Source organism: Simochromis diagramma, unplaced genomic scaffold, assembly GCF_900408965.1.
Source record: "Simochromis diagramma unplaced genomic scaffold, fSimDia1.1 OVJJ01000602.1, whole genome shotgun sequence".
Taxonomy (NCBI): Eukaryota; Metazoa; Chordata; class Actinopteri; order Cichliformes; family Cichlidae; genus Simochromis; species Simochromis diagramma.
This window is the reverse complement of record NW_024387040.1, coordinates 13374411-13399957: the sequence shown is the minus strand read 5'-3', so window position 1 is coordinate 13399957 and position 25547 is coordinate 13374411. Positions and strand designations below refer to the sequence as shown.

General features: G+C 38.0%; 1 protein-coding gene across 1 annotated transcript in view; it reads left to right on the top strand.

Moving 5' to 3' along the window:
- LOC120741296 (cadherin-12-like) overlaps positions 1 to 25547 on the top strand; it is a 100197-nt gene that overhangs the window by 40570 nt on the left and 34080 nt on the right. The window contains exons 3-6 of the mRNA XM_040044090.1: positions 10684 to 10978; positions 15197 to 15316; positions 17490 to 17657; positions 20070 to 20257. Of these exons, the coding sequence (XP_039900024.1) occupies positions 10684 to 10978; positions 15197 to 15316; positions 17490 to 17657; positions 20070 to 20257 (771 nt within the window). The remainder of the gene's footprint in view (positions 1 to 10683; positions 10979 to 15196; positions 15317 to 17489; positions 17658 to 20069; positions 20258 to 25547) is intronic.

Genomic DNA, 25547 nt, shown 5'->3' with positions numbered 1-25547 from the left:
ACATCAATATATCGTTTAATCATGTGTGATATGAGGAAATGGAATGCAGCCTTAACCCTGTTTTCTGGGATCAACAGAATCATATATATCAATGTTTTATTTAAAAAGAAGAAGAAGAAAAAAATCAGTACTGCATAATGTTATTTGCAAAAGGTAGCCTTGTATACAACCAGTAATCTTAGCACGAGTTCCTCAGATTCTTGGCCTAGGAAACATTTACATCAAAAACAATTTACAATTGACCCATTTACAAACGGTAAACGCAGTTGTCTCAGTTCTGACTGCTGCTGTCGCACACCCACGACAATATCTGTCACTCTGTTACTGCCTCTTGCTCTCGCTCTCTCCCTTCCTCACACGTGTTTTCTGAGATTGCGTATCTACCAGTATTGCCTCCTGTATGAATATCTTTTTTTTTTTGTTAGCTTTTCGTCCCCATTACCTGACTGAGGTATGACACAAACCAGACAGGGAGCTCCGAGTTGTCAGCAGCAAAGAAATAGCTCGGAGGCCAGTATCGATCAGCTATAATAAGCTTGCAGGATTTGGCATAGTGTTTTCCTTCCATCAGCCGCTGCTCACCAAAATTACCTGCAAAAACTTACAATGCAAGCAGGAGTCATCATGTGCCCTGACAATACACGAACTTCAAGCCACCTGCAACGTACCCCAATGCCAACAGACTGCCATACTGTCATCATACTCCCGAGTTGCTAGGACAGTGGTTGAATGGCTGAACTGAATGGTGGTTTCAGACCTTATCTAATGAATACAAGACAGCAATAGAACAGGGGCGCATAAGAGCAGTGGAATGTTTTACTCTCATTAACAGTGCACAGTATAAATTCTGACAGGTGACATATAGAATATGCCCTGGTCTTGCTCAAAGCATAATCCACAATTAAATATGGATTAGAATCAATTTATTTAATAAATATAAAGTATAATAAATATGCAAAGAAGAGCTTTGTGATACCAGTCAGGAAGCATGTTTCGCTTGTATACCACGAAATGTGAATAATCCACAGAGACATTTAACTGCATTTAAAGACAAGAAGAGCAAGTACGTTCTAACTCTTTTTCGACTTGTTTACAGTTTTGTAAATGCACTCAGTGGTGCGGGATTGCTGGACCATTCAGGGAACAATGTTGGCTCGCTATCAGCAAAGGGTTGTGGCTGTGATATGCATTCCTTAGAGGAGCTCCACATAATCCTGGTTGCAGAAATCCAATTACAGCATTTTCTACAGAGGTTGGTTACGTTCTCTGAAATCACTCAAATTAATCAATATGCAGGGTTTACTGCATTGCCAATGAGGAACCATGCACTGCAAATCCTAAAAGGAACAGGGATCACCGACCTCTTGCACAGTCAAGAATTTACTGCAAGGCAAATTCCAAATATGTGACTATTTTAGAGCCGGTAAGATGAGCTACCATTTCCCATCATTTCTGCTAGTAGTTGAGTAGTCTGAGTCAATATTAGTATTTTGCCCTGATGATTAATAGATCAGTAGTTGCCTTAGCCATATTTGTTTTCAAAGCATTGCTGGCGCATTGGCTGCTCATCATTTCCTCAATACTGTGGAAATTAAAGGTTTAACCCTAAATCTAATCTTTTTTTTCCCCCTTTAAAAGCTATGCCAACAAAATCTGAACTGCTTCGTGATCACTGAAACATTTGTCTGACAATCTGTAAACACTAAAGGACATTAAAGAAAAAAAAAAGAAATGTAAACAAATGAAATGTAAGTGCAGTGACAGTGTGAGCTTGGATGGCAACAGGAATCTCATTTCAGCTCCACACACGAGCAGTTTCTTTTTATAGCAGCCATCTCACCTGATACCCTGAGCAGAGAGTTTTACTAATTGTGCTTAACATGAAAAATGGAGAGGAAGGATATCATCACAAGCCAGCTCGTATTCACTCATTCTCCACAAGTTAATTTACTTAATGCGTGCAAATGAAATAATGGCATTACTGAAAACTGTAACTGTTTTGTTCATGTGTTAGAAATTGGAAGCAGTGCTACAACAATGGAAGGAATTTCCCCGTCTCTATTTTTAAAAAGCCGTATTGTTAAAAAGGTTATGGATACGATCATGTCTCTTGTCTTGTGGGTGTTTTATAGCTTAAACAAAGCATTTGTCTCCCTTCTTATTAATGGACTTTCTTTACATAATTGATTACCATTGTTAGTGCAATGGAATTTTTAATTAATATCAGTCAAGTTTCACTTATAATTAATGGGGCAATGAGCCTGTTCATTTTGCATTTGCATTTCTTTTTCATCTCCAATTCTGCAGCTCTGAATCAATGTGCAGGTTCCTCTCTTGGGTACTTGTATTGAATAAACTACAAATGTGAAAAATATTCTTTTTATGCCAATACCCAGAAGAGGCTTGTTTTTCCCCACTCTCTTCTTAGTTAAATGACAATTAAATATAAACTCTCATAAATACAATGTGATTATTTGCTCAATAGTACACAAAAATATGAATGCGCCCACAGTAGTACTGTGTTGACTGATGATAGGGCAGCCTATTGAGTCATTAGTATATTGATTAAACACCATCACATCACAAAGTAGAGTACATGGAAGCTATCGCAAACAACTAAACAACCTTAAGCAATCTGAAACAGTGGTGTGAAGATGTTGGCTCAGCACTACTGACTACAGACTTCAAGTGCTCCCTGTTTTGTTCACTGGAACTGTGGCAGATAAAGTTATGTAACTGCAATCACATTGTGCGATTCATGTGTGATCAAAACAATTATTTTAAAATTCACTATCATATTTACATTGCTTGTTGCAGAACCTGTATTAGACGGTGATGACTGAACACAGGTGTTTGTGCTGAGTGCGACCCTGTATGTTTCCTGTCAGCAGAGGTGGCAAAAGTACAGACATTCTATACTTAGAGGTACAAGAAGAAGTGCAGATACTAGTGCTAAAAACCACTCCAGTAAACGTCCAAGTACTGATTCAATTTCTTTACTCAAAAGTAAAAATGTACAAGCTCTCAAATGCAATCAAAGCAAGAAAGTAAAAAGTTGCTCTTTGGGGGACATATCTATTTTTGTGCAAAGCTAACTGAACCTTGTGCTGTATTAACATAATGACAAAATAATATCAGGAGATGGGAATGGAAAAACTTAAGTCCAAAAAAATTAGCTGTAGTGGCTCAGCGTGGGGAAAAGGATCTCACAGTAATTTCTACTGAGAGCTCCAGTAGATTTTCTTAATGTACAGGCTGTGATCAGCTGACCTGCTTCTCTCTGTGGATGCACACAACTGAATTCAGCAAGATGTCAGCGGATGTTTCATGAGTTGTCTTGGCCGATTTCCATCCTCACTGACAGTACACTGTTTATGCTGTATTTTGTCTAGACAGTATAAGTTGGTATGACGGTGGAATTCAGTCAGTGAATCTAAGCATCATCGGCTAAAATTCATATGAATCTCTGCTACACTTGTTGTAACTCTGACCATGAAACCACAGCCGCTGTGCACCACACGCTGTTCTTTACTTTAAATCCATCACAGTACAGCAAACTAACCTGTTTAACCTTCACTATGCACAGGCTTTTCATGCAACCTTTAAATTGCAATTAGTCTAGTTTGATTGTCCCACAATATGAAAAAAAATCAAAACATACTGTCACATGTACAGACCCAATATCCGATTTAAAAACATGACGACTTACATGTAAGCTTTAATTTTCCAGTTTATCAGATACCACATATGGAGTGCCAGGACTGCCATAATGAATTAATTAAATACACAATTAAATAATTAATTAAATGTGGCAATAATTAATTAAAATTGGAATTAATTAATTAAATAAATAGTTATGACACATGTAATTAATTAATTATTGACACATTTATTAATTATTTATGTATTTCACATTTTAATTAATTATTGACACATTTAATTAATTATTTATGTATTTCCCATTTTAATTAATTATTGACACTTCGTAACAATTAAGTTACGAACTTGTTTTGAAAATGTAAAGAGTAGGAAGTAGTCTTGTGAGATACCACGGATTTCCTTTCCGAACCGATACCAAGTCAAATTCACGGCGCTATCAACGATACTGATCCGATACTTTGTACAAAAACTTAACGTGTTATTGTATTTCAGATTATAGCTTTATAATGATTACAGGACATCAGACTACTTGTTCTTATTGTTTAATTATGAAGAATTATCATAAAGAAATTTAAAAAGAACTAAAGTTGTGAGTTAATTGACGCTATTTGAACAGGTATATCTGGTCATTTAACATGTATATACTTGTCTGGACATTTCAACAAAAACATTCAACATTCACACTTTCCCTTGTTCACAGCAGTGCTGTGCAACACTTCAAATTTTGGTATCAATCCAATGCCAAGTAAATACAGGGCCAGGATTGCAAAGTATCAATCCAATCGTGCTAGTACCAATCCGATACCAATACTAGAGTTGCTATTGATATTTGGATTGATAAGCCCACCGCTAGTAGGAAGTACAGACTAGGTATTCACTAGGGGTGGGTTTAAAAAATCAAATCGATTTTAGTTTGAATAATGCCATATCGATTCATTAAAACCTGAATTGATTTTTAAATATAAATGTATTTTCAGTAACACCACAATCCTGAAAACCGAAATCTCAGAGATTCTGAAGCTGCAGGTTTCGTCAGTCTCCAAACAAAACTCACTGAACCAGCAGCAAAAGAAGATCAACACTACACTTCACATTTGAAAAACTTTGCTATGAATTCCCTCTTATTTTTGCTTTTACTTCCTGCATAGCTCTCTGTCAGTGTACTTAGAGACCAGTTTACCATCAAAAATCTCTATTTTCTGCATTATTCTCTTGCTTATTGTGCTTTCGTGCTGATTATGCGCCAGTCTGTGTACCATGCCTTCGGGAGCTGTTTTTTTTTTTTTCCCCAAAAATGACCTCCAACAAGAAAGCCTCATTTCTGCTGTTGAATACCAAAGAAATGTAAACTTTAACAAATTATGTCAAATTGCAAAACGCTTAGCTGTGTCTCCAACAAAATATCTGTAACTTTGCCCTGCTTCACTTCAGCAGCATCAGGTAATGTTCATATGTTGATTCATGGTTTTCTTCTGTTTTTGATTTCCTGTGGAACATGTTTAAGTTGGTTATCTGCCATAAAAAGCCAGGCCAGCAAAATTTTCTTCATGGTTTTCCGTATTTGATCCTCAGTTGCTTTAACACAAAGGCATCTGCTGTGATGCTAACACCTCTGATGAAGTCTCACAAGTGTCAACTTTGTTTTTATACATGGATATAAAAATCTGAATATGTCTGATCATTCATACACTAATGAATGATCAGAATTATGATATTTCTGACTGTCTGAGTCAAAATTGAATCGAATTGGGATCTTGTGAATCTGAATCGAATCAGTTATAGAAATCAGTGACGATACCCAGCCCCATTCACTCGTACGTCAGATCATTGCATTCAGGTGTTTCAGTCACCTTTATGGGCACAGGTAATATAAAGGACTTAGGCATGCAGAGTACTTCTAAAAACATTTTAGACAGAATGGATCACTCTCAGGAGCTCAGTGAATTCCACTGTGGTATTGTAATAGGAAGCCACATGTGTAGCAAGTCCAGTCCTAAAATTTCATCACTGCTAAATATTTCACAGTCAACTGTTATTGGTGTTATTATAAAGTTGAAGCGATTGGGAACAGTCGTGAATGTACGTCACATGCATCACCAACACTAACAAAAAAGTGTCAGATACAGTGGTGTAAAGCATGATGCCACTTGACTCTAGAGCAGCGTTCTCTGATATACCATATCACTGGCAATCTGATGTCAGTGGTCTCGGTTTGGCGATGCCAGGAAAATAGTGCGTGTCTGACTCCAATGTGCCACTGCCAAGTATACTTTTGGTAAAGGGGAGATTATTGTGTGGGGTTGTTTTTGCAGGAGTTGGGCTCGACCCCTTAGTTCGAGTGAAAGGAACTGTTAATGCTGCAGCTTAACAAGACAGTTTGGATAATTTCATGCTCCCAGCAGTTTGGTGATGGCCTCTTCCTGTTCCTAAGCAGTCCTAAAACAAGTTTCAGACTAGCTGCCTGAGATTATACCCTTGGTTTGAACATATAATGGTGAAATGAGTTGTGCGATTTCTAATATACACAGGGCTGATGTGGTGATAGTTATAGGAAAACTGAAAGAATGCAGAATGCCATGGAGACATGGCCATGGAATAATATAAAACTTCCAAAGCAAATATAAACAGAGCAGATGTTACAGCAATCATGTAGTTTAAGGAAAAGCACAATCAAAACACAATCTCTACCAAGGATAGGGCAATAAAATCTTTAGTTAAGCTCACAGTGTATACGAAAACCCTCTTGCGGAAAACATTTAAGTGAAGAATTCCCTCCCCAATTTTGAAATATGTATTTCAAGCCCTCGCTGTTCACTATTAACTTAATTTCATCTTCCCACAGTTGGAAATCCGCTGTAGTACAAGTGATTTCATAAACCGTTTGAATAGATTTTGAATGTTTACAAGATTGCAAAACAGGACACAAGGTGAAAGATGCATGAACCATAGTTACACAAAACCCTTATTCATCTTGTACTCTTCTTGATGCTCTGTTACTGTCCAACTAAAACACCGGGTACTAGAATACACAGTGTTTTATTAAAGACCAGCAAACTCTGAAGCACAAATTCCTGGGGAGCACCGGAGGGCAACAACACTTAAACCATACTGCTGTCAGTCAAAAGATCCACAAGAAATGGCTGCCTTTCATTTGGCTCAACAAAATACAATTCTCCACATAAGAGTGCGTATATCCACAAAGGACTGTGTTTATACCCTAGGCCCTAGGGTATCTGAATGTAGTTTAACCCGCAGACATGGTACTGTGTTACATATAGCATCAGAAAATGATAAATAACTGTAATCATTACTGCTCCAAAAAGTGCTGCCCAGATTTTGTGATGAAGACAGTTTAATTAGAGAGGGAGCTCTCTGCCCAGCTGATTTTACAAGAGCCTGATGCATCCTACAACAGCGGAGACAAGAAGCAGGGAACTGCAGCCAGCAACATCATGGCAGGTTTACTAAATGATGAAATGCACATCCAAGCACAATGGCCAAAGTAAGAGCACAATGGCTTAAACCAAAGTAGAATATAAACAAAGGAAAGTAAAACAGCCCAATTATACTTTATAAAGACAGAAAACATATCAGGAAGCCTATTGCATCTAGGTGCATAGGTGCATCTGCACCTATTGCCTTTGCATCCTTAAGCAAAGCCATCACAGAATTTCCCACATGGATTCTACGTTTTACAAAAGTAAACCACATTAAAGCCATCTTTTTTCATAGCCACTGAAACCAAAACCCTTCTGTCTTTTCTTGATTTTTATAATTACTGATTCACATTTTACATTTTTGAGACATGGCATGACTCAAAGTGATGGGGAAAAAAAAAGAATCATAACAACTCAAACTATTTCATCAACTTCTCTGCTGCAATAAATAAATGTCAATTGGATATCTGAAAAAGCTGAACAGATGGGCCAAAACCATGACGCACATGCTGCACAAGCTTGCACACATGCTAGCAGGAAACAAACAAAATTCAAGTGTACATGAAACAAATGTCACAGAAGCTATAAGCAGGACATCAGCCAGGCATAATGGCACAGCAGCCTATAGCCCAACAGCACAGGAAAAAGTAAAATAGATGATTATAAATAATAAATAAGAATATTCCTCTTAAATGTTTTAGGTCAGACGCAAAAAGAAAGGAAGCAAGAAATCAGACAAAAAAACAGTAATGATTTTAATTAATTAATTAATTTTGGACTTGAGAAACCTGGTGAAATAATTGACATACACTGGCAGTCAATACGTCGTTATATATTATGCATCACCCAGCCAGCCTGAGATTGACAAATGGCACAGAGGCACAATGGCACCCAGAAATGGAGAAAATGACAAATGGAGTCACTGAATCATATGCTATATTTTGTAATCACAGTGTTTTCTTTAATGTGGTGTTTAATACGATATTTTCATCAAACCCAGAACTCCTCGGGTCTTTGCAGTCCTCCTGAGCTCATGTTACTCCATTTAGCAGCAAAGCATTGTAACATTAAGCAAAACTATTCCTGGTTTCTGATGGCATAGGTGTGTGTGTAAGTGTGTGAGTGTGCTTTTCTTTTTAAGCTGCTAATTACTTGGCATTTTGCACATTAAGTTCTATTGACTTCATCCACAACATCTTCCAGTTACCGTCTATCATTTCATCCATCCAACCATCCTGTTAACCAGTTCAAGATCGCTGGGAACTGGAAGCTTTCCCAGGTAGGGAACACCCAGGACAGGTCACCAGTCTGTTGCCTGGCCAGTTCAAAATTTATTTTTTAATTCTGTGTGGTTGCTTTGTCTGTCTTCCCTGCAAAGTGATTAGGGTTACCCTGTAGTTCCCAAAGCGAGGCTCCTTCCTTATCAACATATCTTCCAAACTAGAAGCTTCCACCCTCAACCCCGTGTCATTGCCCATTGCGTTGAGTGCAGGCACTCATCCTCAAATGAAATTAAGATGCATTGTTAAAGTTTTAAAAATGAGTTTTTCTGTACACTTACAGTGCTGCCCTGTAGGCGGATAGCAATAAAAGAAATACCCCAAAGCCTTTTACAATGTTAATTTGAGACACATGAAAAATCACAATTAATTATCATTAAAATTAAGAGACCCTCTGGGATAAATGAAACTGCTCAACCATTCAAGCATGATTGGAAAGAAGTTTTCAGTTGCAAATACTGACACTATTGTTTCATTGTAAGCACTTGCAACAAGTTTTCATTTTATTCTATTTAGTTTTAATACTTTATGACAGGCACGTTACGACATCCCTTTCTTTCAATGACTGAATTCTCTTCATGTGGAGACACTTGATCCACTGGTTTCTCTTCATTATAAGACCAACATGTCCCTCGGCAAGAGGGCCTTCAGCCAATAAACGTTACCATCTTTTGCTTTAACTCACATGTCAGTTAGTGGTTAAATTGACATAAGATGGTAGTTTTAAATTAACAGTAGTACATAAGGGTATAATATAAGCACAGCACATCTGCATATAGGAAACCAAGTAAAAAGGTACTTTGAAAACGTTAGTTGTGGCCCACATTCTGCTACATCATGATATATACTGTTACGATGTTACAGTACATGCCAATCATAAGTTAGAATCACCTTATATTACTAACTAAGGATAAATGCAAACACATTTTGTTGTTACAATATCTAGTTTGTGCCTGAGGATCATACTTTTATCATTATTACTTTATGTATATTAGACAATAATAATACTTTTTGCTTTTTTTTTGGTCATTGCAGAAAATATTATGTGGTTTTGCTGCCATCCAATAGGGGTCATGTACTAACTCTAATTTTCATTCATTTCTGTAGAAATAAATAATGCACCACGGGTGATAACATTATAATGCCAGGCTATGCTTGCGTGAGCTTGGGAATTTGCTCTGAATCTCAAATTACTTCTAGTGTGTTTGTGCACATGTCTGTGTGTCTTGGGTTGTTTTGAACCATAATCTACAAAGAATTCATGGCCTCATCCCACATTTACTCTTGGCTCTATGCCGGGCATTGCCATGGAAATTCACTGGAATTATCTATGTGCAAAAAGGTTAATATTTACAGGCTGAAGAAAGGCTAATTTAATCGAGGGAAACGTGAGTGTTAGAGTGTGGATCTATCCACGTGTTAGGTAGCGCCATTGTAAGGGGGTGATTACAGGAATCAGTTCAAAGGTTTAAAAACAACCAGAAATGTAGCAACCTCTACTCAGATCCCTTTTTTGATAGAATAAAAATGAAAAATATGTTTTGCCCCAAGCCACAAGTTGTTAGCTGGCTATGGAAATTCCATACCTTAGCAAGCAAAAATCCATAATCATATATGATGATGATCACATTGCATTACAGCCTTTAAATATTTAAAAGGCTTTGAGTTGTATGAATGAGCGCTGCAGTGAGGAAAACATAACTGTGTCAATAGGCTTTCGAACACCAGCCCAGAACTTGTTTGTCTTGTACAAAGAGAGCTGCCACTGTCCTGGGTTTATATACAAAGAGGTTCTCTTGCTGGAGCTGTGATACTGTGAAACTGTGCTGACTCCTCTGGTTACAAGACTTTTAAGGTGAAGGTTGAAAACGAGTATTTACTTCAAGGATTTATAGTTTGAACTTTGCTACTTGGAAGAAAAAACAGAAAAAGAAAAAGAAACCCTCACATCTCCTGTTTTATATAAGAGAAAATTTTTTCGTCATTCATGATTAGGAATTGATCCACGATGTTGAAGAGTTATCACTGCAGCGTAATTGCACTGAGAGAATACATTATTTATGAGCGACTTAGCCTCATTAATCTGTGAAATGTTCTGAAAGCACGATCATTTTATTTTTCTCATGACTTAGTGTTTTGCAGATCTGTGCAGAGAAATGAATTTGCTCTTTGATGCGCAGTCAGTTTCCTTGGCTGTCTTTGTGAAATAGTCTTCCTTGACAGCCCTTCCCCGGCGCATTCAATGAATCATTATCTGTGCCAATGTTTGCACTCAACCTGTCTTTTTTTTCTGCTTTGTCTTGCAGCTACACACTGACCTCGATAAGGGGGACAGTGCAGTGAAGTACACTCTCTCAGGAGAAGGGGCTGGCTCCATTTTCACAATTGACCAAACAACGGGGGACATCCATGCCTTAAGAAGTCTTGATAGGGAGGAGAAGCCTTACTACACCCTGCGCGCCCAGGCTGTTGACATCAACACCAATAGGCCCCTGGAACCTGAATCAGAATTTGTAATCAAGGTCCAAGATATCAACGACAATGAGCCCAAGTTCCTGGAAGGACCATATACAGCCAGTGTTCCCGAGATGTCACCAGTAGGTAAGTAATCATTCAGAGTTACTTTTAAATACTTGGATCAGTATCATCATCGGCACACCGCAATTCTCAGCATTGAAAACTTTCTTTTTTCCACTTTGGAAACACATAAAGTTCTCTTTCAGGCGCATCTTTACAACCACAGGGTAAGACTGCTCCCCCCAACAGATTTTGACATTTCAGAGGACCATTTATTCTTGGTGTGCCCCGAGTGAATTGCACTGCTTTGTCTTTCAACGTTATCCCCAGGGAGAACAGATCAAGGTAATTCACAGGGAAAAAGGCTCCTCTTGATGTGAACTGCAATAAAACCCTCAAAACTCCAAAATCAGCACTCTTTGGAGAATTGGTAGGAAAAACAGGAGCAACGCAGCATAACCCCAGTGAACACTCCCAAATCACAGGCTGCATGGTAACTGTTTATTGTAGAATAAGAAAGAGACTTTTAAGTTTATCAAAAGAAAAACATCTGTTGTGACCATGGAAACAGTGTACGGATATGAAATTTAAACAGCACCCACACACTGGATTAATGGCGTTGCTTACAAATAGCTAGTTGTTGGGCTTCTGAGGTCCAAAGAAAAGAAAGTCAAACAAGCACTGATGATTTGTACTGTGACTTTCATTCTAAAGCATTAGCGAAAACTTCACTTTCCATCAAGCGACTGGATAGTACAGTTCATTTGTGAATTAAATCAGTGATTACATCTGCAACAACCCCATCCCCTACCCTGTTTGTAACACTAGCTTCCTGCTATAAGTGGAAAGTCTTAAGCGGAAACACCCCTGATGATATCATATGCAAAATGATTGGTGAAGCACCCCTGATGGTATCATCATAGTCATTTTTTCAGCCTTTGCAGAGCTCCCTCAAGATCCATAGAACACATACTCCAACTGTTTTTACAGCTTGAGTAATACTCCCTATGGTGTTATGACTAAAATGACCTTCGTGCCCATTTATTGGACTGCCCATTTAACTGATATTGGCAATGTGAATAAGCTTAACCAATATGTGACTGATTACTGTTTTAGGAGAAGGCAATATCTAAATGTATAATATTCTGTGTAAAAATAGTAAGAGTATCCTATTTCTACATTGAAGAATATGTATATGTATATTTTTTTTAATAATATCTAGTCCGTATAAAGGTTTAGTTGTTCGTTTGGGTGATGGAACTGTTATTCCAGGTCCCATTAAAAAGTAATGGTGAAACCAAATTGGTACCAATTTATACAGAGGGACATTACTACCAGAAATGTCTTTGTTGAGAATTCAACTGTGTGAATTCAGCCGCAACGGCCAGTGTAAACAACAACCCACAAGGATGCCTATACTGAGCTGCAACCATTGGATTAGCATTAAACCAAATGAAGTCATTATCAATATTTATAGCAGCAAGACTTGGGTGATCAATGGGCTCATTAACTGCTACATCTCTCTTGTTGTCTTTGTTAGCAGGGCAAAATAAAAGTTAAAAGATGCTGAGCATAAACACTGTAATGGCAGATAGAGTCAAGTAATCTATTTGCCCTCGTGGTAATAATCCTTTGTTAGCTATTAGCTTATCCATGAAGTTTTTAGAAAAAGTTAATGTGCTGAAAGCGACTGTACCTTACTGTGCAAAAGTCCCCTTTAATTTCTTTATATTTTACTCCCAAGGAGCCAGACCAATGCACCTAGCCCAAGGGATGAATCACCTTTGTATCTACATATATATGAAAATGTAGCAAAGAACAATATGTTACTTGCAGCCTGTCTCAAAAACTCATAATTTGTACCAGCTTCATTAGTTCAATTTCTGAAAAACCCCAATTGCACCAACAAGATGATTTCTAAAGAGCTAAAAACTAGGCATATCTGGACATTGTGTGCAGTGTGTCCTTAAAAAATCTGAAGAAACTAGACAAGAGGAGAACAAAATTGTTATACCTAAAAAAAAATCAATCTGCGTGAGATGAACAGTATCTGAAAGTCATGCCCTTAAGAAAGACCTGAGAGACACATCTGACCCTTAAGCTGATGCATCTGCAAAGCCTCTTCAGAAAAAGTCTCAGTGGAATGGATGCTGTTGAGGTAAATGAGGAGGCTGAGGTATGCCAAATCACTGATGAAGTGGACAAAAATGGACCGTAGTGTCAATAGGTCTAATGGAGTGATGAATCTAAATTTGAAATTTTTGGTTCCAGTTGTCATCCATATGTACAGAGTCAGGTACAAGAGTGTGTGTCTGCAGCCATTTGCAGGCCCTGACATGGTTTGGGGCTGCACTTCAGCTAGCAGTATTGGGGACCTGGTCAAAATTGATTAAGTTACAAACATATAAAACTACTATCAGATTTTGATCCACCATTCAATATCATCTGGAAAGTCTCTGACTGGAAATAGCTTTATTTTTTCAGCATGGCCATGCTTACAAAAGCATTGTAAATGCAGTGAAAGCATATCTGTATAGAAGACACAGTGCTTACCAGAGCTCAGACCTCAACATTATTGAACTTTAACTTAACTGAGGACATAACAAAAGGCAGTCAACGTAAAAAGAAGAGCTGTGTGTGTTTCTTTGAAGACACTTGTCAGGCTTGAATGTCCTTCAAGAAGCCTGGAGAACTATTCCTGAAGACTACTTAAAGAAAGGACAAGAAAGTTTGCCTGAGAGAGTTCAGGCTGTGTTGAAGATTAAAGGTGGCGATACCAACCATTGACTTTCAAGCTCGTTAAAATCCGTTCTTGCCATATATACTGTTTTTCCATGCACCAGAGTTCTTGACTGATACTCACTGTATTCATTCTCTTCTTTTTTTACTTCATATTTCATTTCAGTGCCATTTGACTTCCTCTACACTCTACTGAAACACATCATCGTCATTTTTTTGAATACTGACTGAAACGAATTGAATATTTAAGGTTAGATAAATATAATATATTTCCTTTTTGCAAAATGTTACCAGCAGTGACCTTTGAAGTCACTTCTTTCATCGTGTTCCTACTTATGCATTTGAATTTCCATAATAATAATAATATGAGTAGAATTTATTTGACTTGTTTATAGCCCTACACCTAGGTTGGTGCCTGCTGCGTAGGTGTATGATGTGCTTAAAGTCTCTCAAACTCTCTCTGCATCTGAGCTCTTACTGAAGCGGATTTCCTCTCCTTGGCTGAACAGAAAAGGTGTTAAGTGTATTATCTCATCTATTGTATACCGTGTTGTAACATGATGCAGTCCTTCTCAGGTATGTCTAATCAGGCACATGTGGAGGACTGAAACACTAATCCCTCACACCATGTTTAATTCCATTGTTACCATCTCCTCAGACTGAAAAGCCTATTTAGTATACATCAAGTTCTTTATAGAGAGCTAAAATCTTAGCAGAATTCCAAGCAACTATGTAAATACAGTCCCTGTGGTCAGCCTCTCTTGATCATACTAAATATCCCATAAATGCTTCAGCTATATTGTGCACAGCTATCCAGATGTGGGCATGCGGTTGAGACGTGGACGTATGTGCACTGCGAGTGAAGCATCAATGTCAACCTGTCTGCAAGTCCTCCTAAACAATTGGTCCATCTGCACGAGAACCCCCAGAAATGAGTTGTGGAGTTGTCAAACAGTCATGCTGTCAAGGCATCACTTATTGTTTCCTCACACTAGAAACTTTTTATTAAATCTGTTTAATTCCAATGCATTTAATCAGGATTGTGTTAGTGAAATAGTGTTTTCACTGCCAGCTAGTTAAAAGGGATGAGCAAAACATCCAACAAGTAATTATTCTGTCCCTGTTACTGAAGGAGTTTGGAAGACTGCCATCTTAATACTATTCTTGCCATGCCCCTTTGTTTTCTTAATGGTTACACTGTATAATGAATAGTCACATAAGAGTTTTAAGGGGAAAAAAAAATAACCAAAAACATAAAACTGCTGCTCTATTGTTAAAGAACGGCTACTTTTTAGCGATGCACAAATCAACACACACAACAAGAAAATTGAACAACTTCCCAGCACATTATTTCTCCTCTGCACTCCTCCTCATTGCTCATTGCACTCCATCAGGGGCTCTGAATGTTGCGCATTAGCTGAGGCTTTCTCGGCAGAGATTCACCATTCATTAGTGTCAGGTGAGATTGTTTAGCAAACTGATGAGGTTCAAAGAGTTTGGATCTCGGTCTAATGAAGAAAGCGATTAGATCGAGTCAATATGTCTTCTGACTCCTGTCTGCAGGGACATATGTGACGCAAGTAACAGCCACAGATGCAGATGACCCTACCTATGGAAACAGTGCCAGAGTGGTGTATAGCATCCTCCACGGGCAACCCTATTTCTCTGTTGATCCCAAAACAGGTAAAGTACTTGTGTTTTTTTTTTTTTGTGCTGTGAACAGATTTAGAATTTAAACAAAACAATAATGCAATGTTTTGCAAATCTCAGAAACCTATATTTTATTCACAACAGAACATATAAAGCATATCAAATGTTAAACTGAAACATTTTATCATTTCATTAAAAAATATTGTCTCATTTTCAATTTAGTGGCAGTGACACGACTAAAAAACTGGCTGAAAAACTAAGTGGTACTAAAAAGAAACAGCCAGAGGAACCTTTTGCATTAAGTTTCTATTAATTAGCAACAGGTCAGTAACATAACAGGGTATAAAAGAGCTTCTTAGAGAAGCAGAGTGTCTAAGAATTTAAGATCAGCAGATGTTCACCAATCTGTAAAAAAACTGCATCTACAAATTGTTGAACATTTGTAGCATAGATATAGCATTAAAAATAGTCATGATTGTGTTATGAAAATCACTTAATAGGCTCATGAACACTTCCAGAAATAACTGTCTGTGTTCACACAGTTCACCGTGATATCCAAAAATGCAGGTTAAAGCTCTAGCACGCAAAGAAGAAGCCTTAAGTGAAGATAATCGGGAAACACTACCTTCTTCTCTGGGCCAAAGTTTGTTTTAAATGCAGGATGCTACCTGACCCCATTTTTTTCAGATATGTTGCTGCAATCAAATTCAAAATGAACAAATATGTTAATGAAACAGTAAAATGTCCAGTTTAAACATTTATGTTTTCTGTCTTCCACTGTGAATAAAATATGGCTTTATGTGATTTGCATTGTCCCAAGAGAATTTGGTTTTTATCAAATGTGTGAGAATTTAACACTCGGGAAAAACAGGCCTCAGAATTAACCTTGGGGCAATAAGACCTGAGAATCTGAATTATTTATTTGAAGGTTTAAAATTGGATTATAGGATGTGCTACACTAAAACCAAACTGCTCTAACATCACACATTCACCTTGAATATGGTGAATGTCATTACTTTGTTACTGAATCTCAGGCATATAGATGCTGGCTAGCCAGTGTTGTGTGCATATAGAGGTAGGTAATTTTAACCAGTATCTATCTATCTCTGGTGGTGAGACATTAACAGTGTTGGTTATTTCCATCTTATTTATATGTGTGCTTTGGTCTCATGTGAAGGAAATGGCACTAAAAGGTTGTGGAGTGGCAGCAGGGGGAGCATGGCAGATGATGGCTCTGAATCTAAAAAAAAATCTAAATAAAAAAAATAAAGAATACTGTACTTTCATACTGCCAGTACTTGCTGGTAGTAGGCCGCTGTTGGCTTGCTATCTGGAACTGTTCAAAGCATATGAAAATAGGTTCATACATATCACACAGCCAGATATGGTGGAATCTGTTGCTGATTATGCTGCTCATCCCAGAGCTTTACAGAGCACCTACTGTGACTGTATTTCAAACTGAAGCTGGAAAAAAATCAAACTGTTAAAGCAAATGTTTGCCCTGCTGGGTCTGCAGCTATCTACAAACGCACATAAACAAGGGGAACAAACACTGGGAGGTAAAAGGTGAGCAAAGGCAGGAGGACAACAATATACATAAATCACCATGCATGTCACAGGGAGAGACACTCTCCTTCTTCCCAAAAGAAAAAAGATGACAGAAGTTAAAAAAAAATAACTATAGTCTTTGATTTGGATTCTTACATGTTAGATGTTTGCGGATCAAATGGGACATCCTCACCAGATTGAGTAGAATGAGAAAAGGAGAAAGTGTGGACCCACCTATGCTGGTTGCCTCTTTTTAGCCTGCCAACCTCCCACTGACCTAGCTATTAATCTGCAGTACAAACGCTCTCTGATCTCAGGGTCTCTGATCCTCAAGTGAATCATTATATGGCTTCACCAGAGCTCCCTATTGAATGTCAAGTGTTTCCAGTTTGTAAGATGACCTCTATTTCAGCCTTGGTCTGAGCACATATGCAGCTTCTTACACGGGAGTCAGCTGCTTAGGTGGAAATATATTGTGCTTTTTGAAGTAAATTGTGGATCTGGCATCAACTGTTTTTTTCTGAGAATTTTATGTTCACCACTCTTTTTCCCTTTGTCTCTCTATCTCTCCATCTCTGTCTCTCACTATCTGCTCTTCCTTCTCTGCTATATCTCTTCTTTATTATCTGTATTTCTCATCAATCTTGCTGTACACCAGGGGTTATAAAGACAGCCTTGCCCAATATGGACAGAGAGGTGAAGGAACAGTACCAGGTATTAATCCAGGCCAAGGACATGGGGGGCCAGCTGGGGGGACTGGCTGGGACCACCACCATCAACATCACCCTCAGCGATGTCAACGACAACCCACCCAGGTTCTCTAAAAGTGAGTGCACTTTGCAGAAAACAGCATCTTGGCTGTTATGTAGCGCAATGATGATGGAGATGACCTTATACAGGTTCACACATTTTTTTGACAATGAAATAAACACTGTGCAATTACAACGGGGCAGGGGGTATTCATCATATCTACTCTTTGTAATTGCTTTTCATTATTTGTCATTATGCACTGTCGTAAGCAATGGCCTGTTTATTTTGCATGATTGCATCTACTGCTACTACTCCTGGCAAATAAACCGGGGTTGGTTTTATTTCGCTCATGGGGCATCCTTCTATATTTGGATCAGATTTGAGCATGTCGCTGATGCATCAGGGATTGAGCCAGTGTATTTAAACTCAGTATTTTACTCAGTATTTTATATAAGCTGCTAAACAGATTAATTCAATTGTAGCGTTCACCAGGTCATGTAAGAAGCCATGCAGGGGGGAAAAAATCCACAATTCTGTAAAATCATTGATCTGTGAAAGCTTCTCTGCATATACTGAGCATAAATATTAAACTCTCTGCACAATGTTTTCTATTCCAAGCCAGCAACTGTATGACAGGAAAGCACAAATACTGCTCTGTATTGATGCAGACTTTTTCGGTATTTCAGGTGACACTGAATGGCCTCCTCTGAATGTAAATAGATGCAGTCAGACGGTCAAGCTCCTTTGGCTGCAAGGAAAAGCTGATATTTCCATAATGCTGTCACAGCACAGAGGTTTGGGCCAAGTATGGTGGCTCCTCTGCCCTGTCCTAAATCCTGCCTTTGTCTTCTTCTTTTTTCCATTTATATGGGGCTTGCAGGTTTAAATAATGTGCGGTGGTCATGCGTAGAAGAACTCTTTCTGTCTGATTCAGTAATATATTGCCGTATGAACCCACCACACATCTGTCTTTCCGTTGCTTGTTATTATAGATTATGTGTTTGGGAACTGTCAATCCCCTAAACCTCTGTGATGGAAAGCCAGCAGATGCCATTACTAATAGCGGTGTATAGTACCTGCATCTGGCTTAGCTGAATTAAATCCTAGAAGCTTGTTAACCCAATGACAGTGCCACATAACAGCTGTTTGTTACCATCTAATAATTTATAACTTGATTTTTTTTCACTCTGGGGTTTACAAAAAGTTCTTGTTCTATCCTTGAAAGGACACGAACCTGAAAAGACTTTGAAATGACAGGATGTTCTTGAGAGTATTTGATTATTTATTGATTATATTTAATCACAGCTCCTGGATTCACACATATGCTGCAGCTTTCCTCTCTCAATCCTTGGATCAACATGAAGGAAAAAGCTATGATCCACAGTAAAATTGAGGAATAACAAATGAGTCCTAAGATAGTACGCTATTATTTTCTTGTGGTATTGGACAGTTGGTGGTTTTGTTTTAGCATATTTATTTTTGAGAAACAAAGTAGGAATCCACTGTTATCAGAAGCACAATCACACAATTTCTTCTGCACATTTTGTTCTCTTTATTGATCCTTTCTAATCCTCAAGTTCAAGCAAGATTTTATTTGTCAAATAAAGGCTGAGCAAATAAAAAATGTGTAACTGGTCTTTGCTGCTTTTTTTTTTTTTTAAAGTATTGATTCAGTATGATTGGAATTTGCTTATTAAAATGGCAAAGCAGTGAAGCTGTTGCAGCGGTCAGGTTCAGCTGCTGGACTCTGATTAGAAGCGCTTGCTAATCCAGTCATCATGAATAATATCGCAGTGCCTTCTGACATTGCATCATTCTGAGATTTCTTAAACTTATATAGATTGCAAGGACAAAATCAGTGGTGTAATTACCCTTAGACGTTCCAGGTCCACTTTCAGCGTGCTACTGAATCGCCCACACCACCTCCTTGAAGTCACTAGGTGTAGGCACTCGATTTTTAATGCAACAGTAAAGTTTTCTTTTCTCTGGAAGCAGCAAAAACTGATAGTTCAAACTGATATCCTTCTCAGCCAGAGTAGGGAAATTTAGAATGAAAAAAAAAAAGATGAATTTCTATCCACCACCTGGTGTAAGTGATAATCAATCAACCTGCTGCTTGTTTGCTTACGGATTTCTTCCCAAATCCTCGGCAGAAATGTCTGCTGTTGGTAGTATCAAAGCCCCTGGACTCTTGTGTATGTTGGTCTTACAGGTTGAGCCAACCAATTTCAAGGAGCCGATTAGCCTTGATGTCCAAACACGTCAAAATTGAATAATATCATGCCTATAGCTACAGGCCTGACTTCAGACACAGAGAATATCAGTTGCTTTGCCTGTGGGTGGATAAGACATCCTTGGCTCGGTGAGAGAATACTTAAAGCACAGAGGATGTAAGGAGCTCTACATTTCCATTTGATGACAACAGATGATAACAAATGAGTCCTGTCTGATTTATATAAACATATTTTTGTGTTGTTGTTGTTGGCAGGTTTCTTTCACTTGAGAGTTCCTGAATCGTCTACAGTGGGCTCTGCTGTTGGGAGAATCAAAGCCCATGACCTGGACATTGGAAAAAATGCAGAAGTGGAGTACACAATTGTGCCGGGCGATGGAGGCGCCATGTTTGATATCACTACCAATGACCACAACCAGGAGGGGATCATCATTCTCAGAAAGGTAGCTTCTCAGAATTGCTAATTGTTTCAAATAATGGTTGCGTGTTTTATTAATGACATTAACACACGCATTCGCTGGAAGCGTTGAGTTACCAGAAATGGGAAGACCGGACTATGTCAATCTCTACGGGTCAGGCTGTTGCAGTAACCTGAGCATATTTAGTTACCAGTGTTGGTCAAGTCACTTGAAAAAAGTAATCAGTAACTAATTACTGATTACCTCACCAAAAAAGTAATCAAGATACTTTACTGATTACTTATTTTCAAAAGTAATTAATTACTTAGTTACTTAGTTACTTTTTAAAAACACGATTTACAACCTGAAGAGGTGATAAAGCGATAGATCTGTCAGCCCAATTCTATTTTTTCTACATAATCCATCATACAAAATGTAATCAAATGGAAAAGTATCTTTTTTTAACTTGTTTTATCAGTTTCAATCTTTTAACTTTATGCATCAAGCAAAAATTTAATTATATGCACCATTCTCTGACTTGAATAAATTAGTTTAACATCTAAACCTATTTTCTGCATATTCCAGCACATAAAATAAAATATTTTTTGTGTTTACACTCAGTCTTTCAAATAGAAGCAAGTAAAACACAGCAGAAAATAAATAAAGTCAAAGACTAGCGGTCCTTTTGCTCTATTTTCACCTGTAAAGCAGGAGTGAGGAGGCGGAGGTTTCCCCTGGTGCAGGTGTGCCGCAGCGGTCAGTGGAAGAATCCGCGAGTGAATTTCCCATTATGTCCTTGCGCACTCGGTGCTTGTTTAGGGCTTTTTTTTCGCTGTAAAAAGAAGTTTTCTTCCCACGCACAACGGACACTAATGTTTTTGTCACTTTTTATGGAATCAAACTCAAAGTAAGGTCAGTACTTCCACGCGTTAAACGCTGCATGCTCATACTCTCTCCCACAATCGATATATGATCCATTGTTGATCTGCACACAGCTGTTGTCACTAACGGCGCACTCACTTACGTCACTGTCATGAGACATTCTCGCAAAAAAAATCAGGGTTTTAGTAACGCAGTAACGCAGCGTTCCTACGGGAAAGTAACGGTAATCTAATTACCGTTTTTGCAATAGTAATCCCTTACTTTACTCGTTACTTGAAAAAAGTAATCAGATTACAATAACGCGTTACAAATAACGCGTTACTGCCCATCTCTGTTAGTTACTGCCATCACGCATTGTTTTTTGTTATCTTTACACCCAGGATGTCCACATGGATAATATGTTTAGTAGTGTGATTATGAGTTTTGAGCACTGCAAAAGGGTTTTTGTAGCATTTTTAGGCCATAGCAACAATATTCAAATAAGTGAAAGTGTTCAGGTAGTCCCTCTTTTTGTTATGTTGTATAATGCTGGACTAGGCAGATGCAAGGGCCACACCTGTGATCTCTCAGTTGTGAGATGTTGCTCTCTGCTTGAGTCCTTGCTGTCCATGCCTTAAAGCACAGCACGGAGACATGGCATAACTCTCTCTGAGCGCCTGTGCTATATAAAGCATTCACTCAGCACGTCAAGGCTCATTTAGTATGCCATATGTTCTTTCTGCTAAATGGATTAATACATCGAGAGCATTGTGACCCACAGCGAGAGGTCTTGGTTGCTGGCTGTTTTGAACCACAGAGCAAAAGTATCTCATTTAATACCAACTTCTTTCACCACACACAGCATTAGAGTGGCCATGATAACACTTCACAAAATGGTAAGTGGCAGATAGTGATATTAGTGAAATGTATTTCTCCTAGGATAAACCCACTGAGATCTGTCATCACATTTTCGAGGGGGGCCTGTAACTGCAAGAGGTGAAAAAAGGCCATTACAGCCACAGACTAAAATTAGAGAGAGAAATAGAATGGTCCAGCCAGCGCAATCACTTCTAATCTGCTAAAAATGAAGCTATATTAAGACTGATTATGCAATCCATTATTACATTTAAATATGTATAGACAGTGCTGTGCAAAAGTCTTCAGCCACCTACGGGGAATGGAAATGGGGAATAAGTTCAGTGATTTATTGAAATGTGCATACATGGAGACACACTATGTTAGGGAAAACAGAGTTTGTACAAGTCTGATTTGCTTGAAAGTACAAAGGAGTGTTAGGGCCACATTAAGAAAAAAATGCAAAATGTCTTGGCACTGTCGTGTTGTGTGATACAACATACATTCTCTTTATTGCAGAAGAGTGTAACCATTGTTTCCTTGCATTTGTCCATTGCCAGCCATTTTGCTTTGTACAAATCTGGCCAACTCAGAGTTTGTGGGCTTTTTTTGTTCTGAGCAGATGCAGATTTCTGCACCGTTTTTTTCAGCGTCCTTATAATTATCACCACATAGTATTTACGTGCTAAAAGAGGGATAATTTCCTTGTAACTGTAAGTGTAATTGATTTCACTACAGAGGGCACTTTGTATAGAGCATAACAGCTGCAGGTTTTTTTCTTAAAACCACAACAGGAATCTTCACATTTCAACTTTTTTCCTGAAATAGAATTTTGACTTTATTCTCAAAATGATTAATAATATATATATATATTTTTTTTTCCGAATGTGGCCGTGATACTCTGTGGTATGAAAGTCAGTATTTCCCTTGACAAGCTTTGAATCAGAATCAGAATACTTTCTTAATCCCTAATGAAGGAAATTATGTGATTTTGCTTTTTGCTTTTTAAGATAGTCTGAACCTGAAGTTTTCTTGTCATGGACTAGTAACTAGTTTTTGAAGGACATTCAAAGCTTTTCTTTGGATGTTAGTCATGATGATCTCACATTGCTACATTAATGTTGAGATACGGGCTCTGTGTTGGCCAATCCATGACCAAAAGCTTACCATTGTGGGGTTTTCTGTGCAGGTATAGTTCGACTGAATTGGCAGTGTGTTTAGAATCATTGCCATGCTGAAAAATCAAGGTGTTGCCAACCAGATGCTTTCCACATTGCATTACATGGTAAATTAAAACCTACGTTTGTAGTTCCATTCATTTTTCCTAGATCCATAACACCACAGGCTGAAATGCAAAACTATGACAGAATGTATCATAAATCCAACAAAACATGAGAACAAAGGATGTGTTTTTGTAACAGGGAGCAAGTTACAAATTTGGCATGATTTAATTTAAGTCTTTACAAAGTTGCTTGTTATGTATAGAGACAACACTGGTTTATCCAATGAGGTGCCTCTTTTATACTTGAATATAAGTGGTAAGTGGCTTAAGAAACCAAAATAAACATTCCTCTGTAAAGAGTCAGGTAGAAGTACTGAAAGCAAATGAAGAAGCAGCCAATGTCCAAAGGGAAACTTTGAAAGACCATTGATTGATTGTATTGCTCAAGACCACCAAAAAAAAAAAAATGTGACCTGTGCTGCTACTCCAATATCCATTGCTATTTTTTGGATTTGAATAAATCCAAAAAATAGCAATAGTAATTTATTTTTTTTTTTTGCCTGTCCCGTTTGGCTCTTTTGCCATCAGAATTATTGTCTAAAGGCAAAGAAAGATGCCCAACGGATTTGCTTTACCAAATTGACCATCCCAGCCTTGCCGTAATGGTCCATATATGCAATATATTCAATTGTCCAGTGTCTGATTTTAAAGCTCTTTGAAAAAATAAGCAGAACTGTGCAGAAACATTTTTGTGGGTTTTTTTTGTCATTTTTAAACAGGTTGAAAAGTTACATTTGAAATTACTTAAAACAATTTACCTCATTTACTCTCATTCACTTTCATTCCACTTCTGTGGTGTTAGCTAGATGCTGTATAGTGATCGAGTGTATTTACATCTGCACCTTAAATACATCACAAAGATGAGAAGAAAAAAAAAAAAAAGAGTGTGACCAGGTCTTTTCATTATTTTCTCATTGCTGAATAAGTGTCTTCGTGCCATTACTGAAAGCAACAGCCAGCTACAGGACACAGGCTGCAGGACACAAAAATGAACTCATTCAGCAATAATATGCATTAACCTGTCTATCAGATTTAAATGTTCATTAATTCAAGGTGCAGGAACGCTGTACCGGATTGTGCTGGTCCACTTTAACGCCTGAGTACACCTCATGATTCAACAGCTTGTAGAACCACCTTTAGCGGCAATAACTTGAAGTAATCATTTTTTTTCTATGACTTTATCAGTTTCGTCACATCTTTGTGGAGGAATTTTGGTTCCAGCAAGGAACCAAAAGCAAGGTCCCAGCAAAGTGTTTCAATCAGGCTGAGTTCTGGACTTTGTCTTGGTCATTCCAGCACCTTGATTCTTTGCTTTTCAGCCATTCTGTGTTATCTGTAGAGAGAAAAATCCAATTTTAGATTTAGACAAAGAGCTGTGACACAAAAAGCAAACCTCTAAATTTCTTCAAGTCAGAATATCCTCATTAAAATCATTCATGCCATGCTCTGTTCTGTTGTGACCCTTTCTTTGTGGTAAATCTGGTTAAGAACTTGAAAAATCTTTGTGTTTAAACACACATAAATAGACATAATGTCGCTCTTACACCCACAGCAAAAGGATGATATTTCTCTTTGGACATTGAAAGCATTCAAGTCAATTGCCGTGGGTGGGTGAGTGCTGCATGGGCAGAGAAGAGTCACATTGCAGTCTCATTAAGGTTTCACCGGCCATCTCTTAAAAGGTACAGCTTTTACAATGATGGCATGCATCACAAAAAAGTGCATTAATAGAATTTTATATAACTTTAATTACCACTGGATTGATTTTTTTGCCTTCATCGGGCCATATTAATCAAAATCAAAGTGCCTATGTACACAGAAACACGAGCTTCCTGATGTTGATTTGTTTGCCTCTCCACTGTTTTGTTTTATGAAAGCATCAAGCATTACAGGCCTAACTAATACTGTGCAATATGTTGTTTTCAGCAGTGCACAAACTCATACCTTTCATTGCCATTTGGAGCCATAACACAATAACAGAAATGCTCACGCTTCCACAATTCTGCCATCATGCCAGTATCACTGGAACAGCTGGCAAATGTTTGGCTCACTATCTCAGAAAGTGTCATGTAACAATAGAGAACAAATAATGTGAAGGTGTAAAAGTTAAAATTACCCACACAATAAACTACACAGATGCACTCATATAAAGTTTTTCATCCATTCTCGCTTTCTCTCTAACGCATGGACAAAGAAACATGCAGAAATATCAGCTCTCAATCACTTAGCAGCTGACTTGCTCACACAAGTCTTTTGTTACACTGATACCTTCATATTCTTTTGCACATTTCACTTTAGCAGGATGCAGCAGACCCCTGTGGTGAGTTTAAATGGCAT